At 40.9% G+C, this 10,571-nt stretch overlaps 1 protein-coding gene across 3 annotated transcripts in view; it reads right to left on the bottom strand.

Moving 5' to 3' along the window:
- Positions 1 to 1,947: 1,947 nt before the first annotated feature.
- Positions 1,948 to 10,571, bottom strand: part of CD99 (CD99 molecule (Xg blood group)) — a 33,485-nt gene continuing 24,861 nt past the window's right edge. For all 3 annotated transcript variants that reach the window (XM_083611108.1, XM_083611109.1, XM_083611110.1), the window contains 3 exons: positions 8,011 to 8,121; positions 7,685 to 7,738; positions 1,948 to 4,619 (listed from right to left, as the gene is read on the bottom strand). In XM_083611108.1, the coding sequence (XP_083467234.1) occupies positions 4,591 to 4,619; positions 7,685 to 7,738; positions 8,011 to 8,121 (194 nt within the window). In that variant the 3' untranslated portion in view covers positions 1,948 to 4,590. The remainder of the gene's footprint in view (positions 4,620 to 7,684; positions 7,739 to 8,010; positions 8,122 to 10,571) is intronic.

Below are 10,571 nucleotides of genomic sequence, written 5' to 3'. Positions count from 1 at the left end.
AGTGGAACCTTCGGATTCTGGACAGGTCCTGGACTGCATTTCATGGGTTACCCCCGGGCCCAGCACATCATGATGGCTGCGTACTACTTTCAGGATCAGAGGAAGTATCTGTATACTACTTCAGAACCTGCATTTCTGTACACATTACTTGTCTAGAGATAGGCATTGAAAAATTCAGAGAAGGGTGGATTTCGAGGCTGATTTTGTTTTGGTTCATGTAATGTTTCAGAAAGTGTGAATTAGGGTTAGGGTATCAGCTTTGAATGTGATCTGAATCCATTTTCTTCTCCATCCCTACTCACTACTTTTTCAAACAAATGGCAGAATCCAGAACGCCCATTTTTGGCACAGGCACATTTTTGTGCATGGAGTGATGGAGAGGGGGGGAAAGGGCTGTTCCAGGATCCTCAGCCCTGGGCCTGGTCTCCCAAACTATTATCTTTCTGGGGCTCTTCTACCTGGGACACTCGTGTTGTATTGGTCAACTTGCAGTGGGCAACAGAATGAGAAAGCAGCCAGTCACAGGCAGGTATTGAAGTGTGTGCCTCTCTGATCTACAAATAGAAAATAAACTGATACTTCACAACCCAAGAGGGGACCAGAGTTTAACTAAGATTGGTGTTTATTTTGTAAATAATGAGTGTGTGCCTACTTTCCATGACTGACACAGATTCCAGATTTGGAATCAAGTTGGCATACAACCATTACTTTCGATCATAGCATAAACACAGCCCTGCTTATGTTCAGTGACAATTTTTCCTGGCTGGCAACTTGTTGCTGTTTACATCAGGGCAAGGCTTTGAGGTGAATAAAGATAGAGGAGGGAACACTGGCTTTCTTCCTTACTTCATTCATGCTCAAAGGTCAAGGAACAGGCCATGGGTTCTTTAATTACCTTCCTAAGTCACTGCGGTGAGAGAAACAACTGAAACTTTGGCAGAGCTCTCCTGATACAACCCCTCCCTAATGCTCCCTCAAAGACTGGCAAAATGGCACTAACTTCCTCAGATGCTCATGCCCACCTGTGAATCGTAAGTCCAAGGGTGTGAACAGATGGCACATGATGCCACAGACTTGCCGTAGCTATGCTAAGTCTGTTTCTGGATTAGATGCTGTAGACTTGTGAACATTGCCTTGAGCACCCATGGAAGAATTGTAGGGGGTATCAATAAAATAAGGTTATCAGTCCAGGTTGCTAAAGGGGAGAACTATATTCACTATAAACCTATGAAAAGGTGTAATAGAGCCCCATCTCTTCACCGTGGCTTTTGAAAGCTATGATGGAGGCTATACTAAGGTCCTCTTGCTTACTCCTAGCTTACTGGCATCCTTCCAAAGCTAGTCCAGATATTCACCTAATTTAAAACTAAACCAGGTCATCATCAGTTATTGTGTGCAGAGGAGGGCAACTAAGATGATCAAGGGTCTGGAAGCCAAGCCTTATGAGGAACGGTTGAAGAAGCTGGGTATTCTTAACCTAGAAAAGAGGAGACTGAGGGGAGATATGATAGCCATATTCAAATATCTAAAGTGTTGTCACATGGAAGATGAAGCAAGCTTGCTTTCTATTGCTCTTGGGGGGGGTAGGACTCAAACCAATGGCTTCAAGTTACTAGAAAGGAGATTCATACTAAATACCAGGAAGAACTTTCTGACAATAAGAGCTGTTCAACAGTGGAATGGTCTCCCTTGGGAAGTTGTGAACTCTCCTTCTTTGGAGGTTTTTAAGCAGAGTTTGGGTGGCCATCTGCCTTGGATGCTTTAGCTGAGATTCCTGCATTGCAGGGGTTTGGATGAGACGACCCTTGGTGTCCCTTCCAAGTCTACAATTCTATGTTTGTTGACAAGCCACTTATATTTTCTTGGTTTTCAATCCCAAAGCCTCTGCTAAAATCATACAGCCGTTTTGTCTAGACCCCCTTAAAAACATACAGACAAGCAAAAAAGTTTTAGGTTTTGTTGATTTTTATTTTAAAAAAAGATCACAAGTATTATGTCTTAATTACCAAATTCCTAGAAGTTCTTGCAATCTAAGGAGCCACAACACTAATTCACAACCTGTGGTCCCCCAGATGTTGCTGGACTCCAACTCCCATCAGTGCCAGCCAGAATGGCCAATAGTCAACGAAGATGGCAGTTGTAGTCCGGCAATCTCTGCAGAAGCAAAGGCCCACCATCCTTACTCTACTTGAAGTTTAGCACACTCAAACAGCTACTGTTTTAAGTCATTTTATCACATAGTACACATGAAATAAGATGGGATGAAATAAAACAATGATTTCCATTAGAAATTAATGGCCTGATTGTATGTCTGTTTATTCAGAAACAAGCCCCACTGACCTCAATATAGTTTACTTCCAAATACATATAGGAGTGCAGCCAATTTTATGCACACGTCATTGTGAAGTAAGCTGTCCTGAGTTCTATGGAGCATTAGATAAAATATGCAAAGGTGTGGGGGTAATGGGCACAAAATTCAGACTCTGCTGTTTAGGAATGACACAGAAACATCTTTAGAAATCAGCAGCATTCCAATATTAAGCTTAGCATTGCTTGTAGTTTACAAAATGATTATTTTCCTTTTTAAAAAAGTATTGCCACTTTGCAAGTTTTATTCAGTGGCACATATTGCCTCAAAATGCAATATTCTTATTAGGTTAACTGATGCACATTTGCTGTGGAGCATGTGCCTAGCTCAGTTTATAATACGATGAAGAACTGATCTTGAGTTCTGTGTGCATTAAAAATGGAAACAAATTTAAGCACCCATGCTCCACACGTGTGGCTAGCTACCATCTAGTTTCTAGTTTAAGTAAGAACATGGCATCCAATATTGTTTTGATTACGAGAGTCATGCATACAGAAATCATATTCTATGCAATAACTTTGATTTTACATTGGCACAATGCTTAGTTAGAAAGTATCTGAGTTCCAAAAAATTATGCTCATTGCATGATTTAGCTGGTTAAATTTTTGCTGTCAGCTTGTGCCAAACATTTACCACAATCTTAAAACTGAAATCATGTAGACAGGAATTTATTTAGATCCAATGAAAACAATCCATTTTCATGCTCCCAGTGACCATTATCAAGCCTTTCTGCACCTTAAGTGGAATACAGAGTGCTCAGTTCATATTATTCTGATCAATTACCTACTACTGTATTAATGGCACTTCAAGGTATGCAGCTAAAGGCATCTGCAATTGGTCAAACAAGCCTTGTTGGAAGCCATTTACTGAAAAATATAGCTAAGTGGTCACAAGAATGTCAACTTTTTTTGTAAATACGAAACAAGAGGAAGCAGGGCACTTGTGAATAATAAAGAGGTAAATCCCATAGTCAGAGGCACATGCTATCACTGAGTTTTAAATTGCAATTGCATTTGCTAAATTATTTTTTGGTATTCTTGTAGAAAACAACTCCAGCTCGGAGACAGTGGCTGGTTGAGTTATACATGATATGCTTATGCAGCTGCACAGCTTTACTGTGCCCTCCCCTTCCACCCCCAAAATTCCACACTTCATTTCAATATAATACAGTGGTACCTCAGGTTACAAACACTTCGGGTTACAAACTCTGCTAACCTGGAAGTAGTTGCTCCGGGTTGCGAACTTTGCCCCAAGATGAGAACGGAATCGCACGGCGGCAGCAGGACCCATTAGTGAAAGCCCGCCTCAGGTTAAGAACGGTTTCAGGTTAAGAACGGACCTCCAGAACGAATTAAGTTCATAACCCGAGTACCACTGTATTGTTATTTTGCATTCAAAAGGCCCCAGGTGTAACATGTATACTAGATAGGACTTGCTCTGAGTGAGAATAAGTAGCAAGGCAATGCAAATAGCACCTCCACCTCCTATGCAATCATTGTAAAGGCAAAGGTACAATTATCAGAGATGCTCCAAAAGAGACATTAGATCTTAATCACTTATTCAAAGGCAAATACATGTACATATAAAAACCTATTGCTCACATTCTAAGATGACAAAAAAAGCAAAAGCCAGGATAAGGTTATGCAGTTTTTAAATAGTTGGCGTCTCTAGGGACAAGGAAGTTTAGCCCTATGTGTAGCATAGGCCTGAAGGCTATGCTTAACTTCTATCCATTTGGCAGATGGTTGTGATATATTCTTATGGGGGACAAGTAAGGTGCTGCATTTTAGGGCATGAACATGAAGAGGGCAAACATTTATTCCATTCCCAACAACTGAGTGGCAGGTGCAGCCCACCTATTGGCATTTAACCAGTATACATTAAAATCATCTCCTCTGTTAAGGTTCTTGCCATAATGCAAAATATGAGTCTTCGGACAAAAGCAACAGTTTCCAACAAATACAAATTTGTTTTAAAGCCAGGAATCAGCAAGTATGCAACTTTGAACTTCAAAGGGTAAACCACAGATACAAGTACTTAGATTTGTTAAAACGTCCATTCTCCCTTTCAAAAGACATTTTCAACAGGACTATTTTCACTCTACTTTGCAACTTCGTTTTTTTTTTTTTTTTTTTTTGCTGCTTGAAATGTGTGGTATTTTTTCAGGGAAATACGCAGGTTCTCTGTCCAGTTTTCTGGCCTTCGCTTAATCTTAAATGATGCTACTGTTTCTGCAAAAGTGTGCGTTGAACTAAAAAGGAAAAAAGAGAAACAGATTAGAGTATTCAAAGATTACTTCCTGAAGTCAGTAAAAAAGTGTGTTTAAGTACAAAGGCTGCTGCTAAAACTTCTTACAGCCCATGCCTAAGCATGCCTATTCAAAAGCCCCAAAACAGGACCTATGGGAACTTCTTTCCTAGTAGTGAAGCATTTTGTCACCACTGCAATCTAGAAGGTGAAGGGCTTTTTGAAGATGGGCAATACATTAGTCCTCTGTCATCCTAAACCCCAAAAGCCCTGAAAGCCCTCTCAGCAGTTAACAGCCATGCACTTTGGAGATGGAGAAAAATTATCTGATCATTATGAACACAAACAAAAGAAAAAGTTGCTGTCTTGTGCTCTCTTTTATAGGAAGCTTCTTTGTTCCATGCAGCAATTCACCAGCAAAGTTAATCTTTCCTGCTTCCAGCTTGTTTCAGTTCTGTCCAAATTCTATTAAAGTTTCCCTAAAGCCAAGTCCTGCTAAGCTTTGCTTTATTGGCCTAATCTATGGACCAACAATAAGGGGCAGCTGTCAGACATCCAACATTCCACTACCATGACTACTAGCTGATTATTGTTGATACCTTTTTTGCCAATTGAAGTTGCAATACTAAACACACTTTCTAGGGAGTAAACTCCACGGGAGACAGTGGCACTTACTTCTCAGTAGACAGGCATCAGACTGTGCTGCGCACCAATTGCTTCAGCTTCAGCCTTGTAATCTTCAGGTTAAACACATATCCCTCATCATAATTCATATTCCCCTCCCTTTTTTGCTGCAACTGTTTCTTACACTTTTACTTTAGGATTACTTAGGATTCATAATTTTGATTAAGCACCAAAATACAATTAAAAAATAAAGTAGGCATGTAAGCAGGGGGCGAAAATAACCTAAAACACACATATGCATACCAGATATTTTTGTAGGACATCCCAAAAGTTGTTGAGCTATTTTTAGACAAGCCTAAGATCCAGGACAAAGTCCCCCCCCCCCAGACGTCAATTCCACCTTTGAAATCACGGTAATGTGAGAGGGAACCCAGACGTATGGCAGCCCTAATTTATGGGTGTTTCCATAATTCCATAATTTAGCAGGCTGGAGACATCTTGATATGAAAGACTTATTTAAAGGGTAGCACTCTCCACTATTTTATGCATTTTTATTTAGCTGGATGCTTATAGTGTTTAGTGGGTTCTTTTCATCACTGTAATTTTTAGAGATATTTTTGTGAGCTGATAATGTCATTGCTTTTATGCTACAAGTCACTTCATGTGCACTGCAGAGAATGAGCTAGACATCTTATAAACAAACCTGCTCCCCACCCCCATTTTATCCCTTGGTATTGAAGGGTTTCTGATGCAGTAACATCTCATTTCCGACAAAACACGTGTGTGTGTCTGTGTCCCCTGGCATGCACACATTCCAACACACACTTGTACGCAGAGCCCAACAGAAGCAGGATGGATCATCTGTCATTGTATTGGTCTAGATTACACCTGAAATGACTGTACAACGTAGGAAGACTTCAGCTGGCACTGAAAGATTAAGTCAGTGCCAGCCAAATCTCAAGAGTGGTGAGAGTTCCACTACTGGGCGGCTATGGCTGAGAAGGTAATAGTGACAAGATGGGGAAAACCTGAACTGTATGTTTCTGTTATTAAAAGTCATTCCCTGCTACTGCTGGCAAAGGTCTTAGCTCACTCACAGAGCATATGCTATTCAGGAAGTCCCAGGTCCAACCCCTTGCATCTCCAGGTATGGCTAGGAAAGATTGCCTTCTCAAACTCCAGAGCACCACCAATAGTCAGTAGCAGTAGCACATTACGCTCAACCAACCAGATCATTAATAAATGTTTCCAGCTCAATGCAATTATTTGGCAACATTTATCTTCAAAAGAAACTCTAGAAAACCTGCCATCTGAAGGTAAAGCATTGAAGAGGACTAATAAATAGCTCTTCTATCTTTTATGTACTGGCAAGCAAGTAAGATGTACAATTATTAAGGACATATTTAATGATAAGCTACACGGCAAATACCGAATGTGGCAACTCTTGCAAAACCATGGGTGGTGTTCAATGCTAGGCCTACTCAGGGTAGACCCATTGAAGTGAATGCACATGACTTAGGAACTCAAATGTGAATGGGTCTACTTTGACTAGAACTTAGCTGAAAACAACCCCACATCTTTTATTCTCTGTTTAACTATTTTGCTCTAAACAACAAATAGAGGATACAACACATTTTTAGCATTAGCTATCTTTTCCAAGATGACACATGAGATTCTACTAGCTCCGCAAATGAAACAGAGTTGGAGGTGGCAGACGAACAATTTTGGAGCCGATAATGAAGAAAACACACCCACTTAATGAGCCAAGCCCAACCTCCAAATTGAGGGCATTTAGATATGTAGGAAACTCTCTGTTTGTGCGGAGGCTGCATTCTGGGTCACTACACACATAGGTGGAGTGTGTGCAAGTCTGCCCCACCCCATTCCAACCCTGCCATGCCCACTCCAGATCTGAAAACGGCGTACAAATTGAATGTGCACAAAATGGTCAGTGCCTTTATCTCCATATGGTACAATGGTACATATGGCCAATAAATAAAGCTAATAAAAGGATTAGCAAGGAAGACAAAGTTAAGTGAAAACAAGAGTTGTTTGAAGGCATGTTAAGAAGAGAAGAAGAGTTTGGATTTGATATCCCGCTTTATCACTCCCCTTCAGGAGTCTCAAAGCGGCTAACATTCTCCTTTCCCTTCCTCCCCCACAACAAACACTCTGTGAGGTGAGTGAGGCTGAGAGACTTCAGAGAAGTGTGACTAGCCCAAAGTCACCCAGCAGCTGCATGTGGAGGAGCGGAGACGCTACCCCGGTTCCCCAGATTACGAATCTACCGCTCTTAACCACTACACCACACTGGCTCTTCAGTCCAGCCTTGGTTGTTGTCTTGATGAGAGACCATGCAGAATTCCATATATAAAGCCACTCTGAAACATCTCAAGTATGCAAAGAATCATACTCAGTTCTGTTTTCATAAAGAAGATTCCTTACCAGGTGGTTCAGAATGTGCTCCTTGTTGATTCTGCATATTAACATTTTCTTCATCTGTAGATACAAACATAATTTAGATACATTTATACTTCACATAGATAATTCAGCTCACACACATCACCTAATGCCCAGTGTGGGCGCATTTCAAACTTAAAGCCTCCAATTACACTGGGAAATACAATTCTAATACAGTCATAATGCATATTATGGAGACGCGCTCTCTCTCGTGCACGCACAAACAAGATTCCTCATGTCACTGGTTAGGCTAATAGAAACATTAAAGGCAACATATGAAAAGCAAAAAGAAACTCAATATAAAAACTTACCACTTGCTTTGAAGCAGAGCTTTTTCTTCTGGTAGGCTACAAAGCTTGACACAGCCCCAGCTACTGCTACAAGTACTGAGCTAATAATTCCAGCTAACATTCCTGGATTTTCTGTGAAAAGGTAGAAAGCAGGCTTAATCTGACCCACTTCTCAAAAGCCATATAAATAAAAATAACAGAGAAAGCATTTTTAAGAGCAATTTAATGACACCAGAGAATATGCACTTGGAAGAAATCACTGTATTCAATAGTGTTTGCTCCCTTTTCTTTAAAAGACACCCACTCACAGCTTTCAAATAATGCAAATTTTGAAATAACTGTTACATTTCATAATGTTTGTGACTGCTTGATTGTGTATTTAATACCCAGTAGTACTTCCTAAGGCAGGAAGATCTCCAGCTCCAATTACTCAGCTATTATGCTGTGAACCACCCTGAATTCTATGGACAAAGAACTGTATACAAATTTAATAAATAAAATATTTTTTTTAAAAAGCTGCATTAGAATAAATGCTAATTCTTCCATTTAAAATCCAAGCTAGATATTGTGAAATGTAGGTTTCCAACATCGATATCATTGGCTTCTAGCTGAAAAATCCATATTCTTAAAGAAGTCCATGGTGAGTTCAGGCATGGCAGAAAGGAAGAACACCCAAGTATTCAAACCAGTCATTACAGTGGTACCTCTAGATACGAACGGGATCCGTTCCGGAGCCCCGTTCGCATCTAGAGGTAAACGTAACTAGCGACGGCACGTCTGCGCACGCACGCACTGCTTTTCGCCGCTTCTGCGCATGCGCGTGATGTCATTTTGAGCGTCTGCACATGCGCAAGCGGCGAAACCCGGAAGTAACGCGCTCCGTTACTTCCGGGTTGCCGAGGAGCGCAACTCAAACACGCTCAACTCAAAGCATATTTAACCTGAGGTATGACTGTACTTCACAGGCTCACACATAAAATTATGTGTGAATTATGTATGGAAAAGATGGATACAGGTAGGTTTTTCTCTCTCACACACACCACTAGAACTCATGGACATCAACACAGCTCAATGTCAGAAGATTCAGGACAAACAGTGATGACCTCCAACTTGAATGGCCGGAAGAGAAGATAAAGACAAATTCATGGAGGATATATTTGTCACTGGCTACTAGCCACTCTGTCTCCATGGTTGGAGGCAGTATGCTTCTGAATACCATTTGCTGAAAAGTGCAGGAGGGGAGCGTTCTCTAATGCTCTCGGGATGTGCTTGGAGGCATCTCATAGGTATCTGGTTAGTCAATGTGAGAGCACAATGATGAATTAGATGGGCCACTGGCCTGATCCAGCAGAGCAATTGCTGTGTTCTTACGCTACAACTCACTGCTGTCCAATCTGCTTCCAGAGGAAGCAATGGCTCAGCGATTGTCAGATCTGATAAGGGATGCTTGCTCATGAGAAGTTTCAAGGAAGTGTATAGAAAGGAGAACAGATGGAATGAAAGGGGAACAGATGGCTAGACTTCCTCCCAGAAGTAATGACAAATCCGAGAGCTTCAGCAGAAATTTGAAGGGTCATCAATTTTCTGTTTCCTTACAAAAAGCTCAAACAATGCTCAAAGGGGGAGGGCTGAATCATATAGTGACAACAGGTTCCTGCCAACTGTGAGGAATGATAGGATGGATGCAAATCAAATTATATTTTTAAAAAAACCTAAGGCTTTTGCTTACAAACCTCACCCACCCTGTTGCCACCCACTCTTCACCAACTCCCTACCCTACCTACCCACCACGTTGCCTAAGCCCCCCTACCCAACTCACCCCAATCCCAAGCCTTTTTTAAAGAAGTGAGGAGGGGCTTCACACAATGGCTTGCTAAACCATTGTGTGAAGCACCTGTTCCCCAATGTCAAACCTCACTGCAGCCATGTTTAGTCATCATAACTGGGCTGCCTGTCACCCACACTGCTTGTTTGCTTGCCTGCCTGCCGGCTGCTCTTCACACTGGAGTTGACAGGGCCACCATAAACTGCATCATGACTACAGCTTTGCATTTTTATATATAAACAGAAAGAAATTTAAGACCATGTTATTTTGTGTATATGTGAGTCTTTTACAATGTGATTGCTTTCTCTTAAAACAAAAGTAGGATGCCTGTTGAACTCCAAAACCCATCAGAACCAGGCAGGATGGCCATCATGGGAGTCGTAGTGCAAGTTGTAGGCTGGAGAACCACATCTTGTCCATCCCTATCTTAAAGAATAGATTAATATTAAATTATCAGAATATAGTCCTACAGTTAGCAACTAAATGAATTGACGCCTCTGATAAGAGTTACATAAAGTTTTTCTATGTAAAAGAAAAAGTATTATTGTTTCAGAAAAATGAATACTATCTAGCAAACTTGAGTAGTATTCAACTAACTATTACTCAGAGTAGGCCCACTGAAATTAATGAATAGGACTAAATAAAGTCCATTAGTTTCAATGATCCTACTCTGAGTAAATGAAGCCACCCACAGGCATTTCATGTTTGCCTGATTAAATTTTACTTCCAGTCTGCCCAACAGCTATTAGATCTGTTT

The sequence above is a fragment of the Podarcis filfolensis genome (assembly GCF_964270895.1).
Source record: "Podarcis filfolensis genome assembly, chromosome: 4".
In the NCBI taxonomy this organism is placed as follows: Eukaryota; Metazoa; Chordata; class Lepidosauria; order Squamata; family Lacertidae; genus Podarcis; species Podarcis filfolensis.
This window is presented reverse-complemented; position numbering and strand designations above follow the sequence as displayed.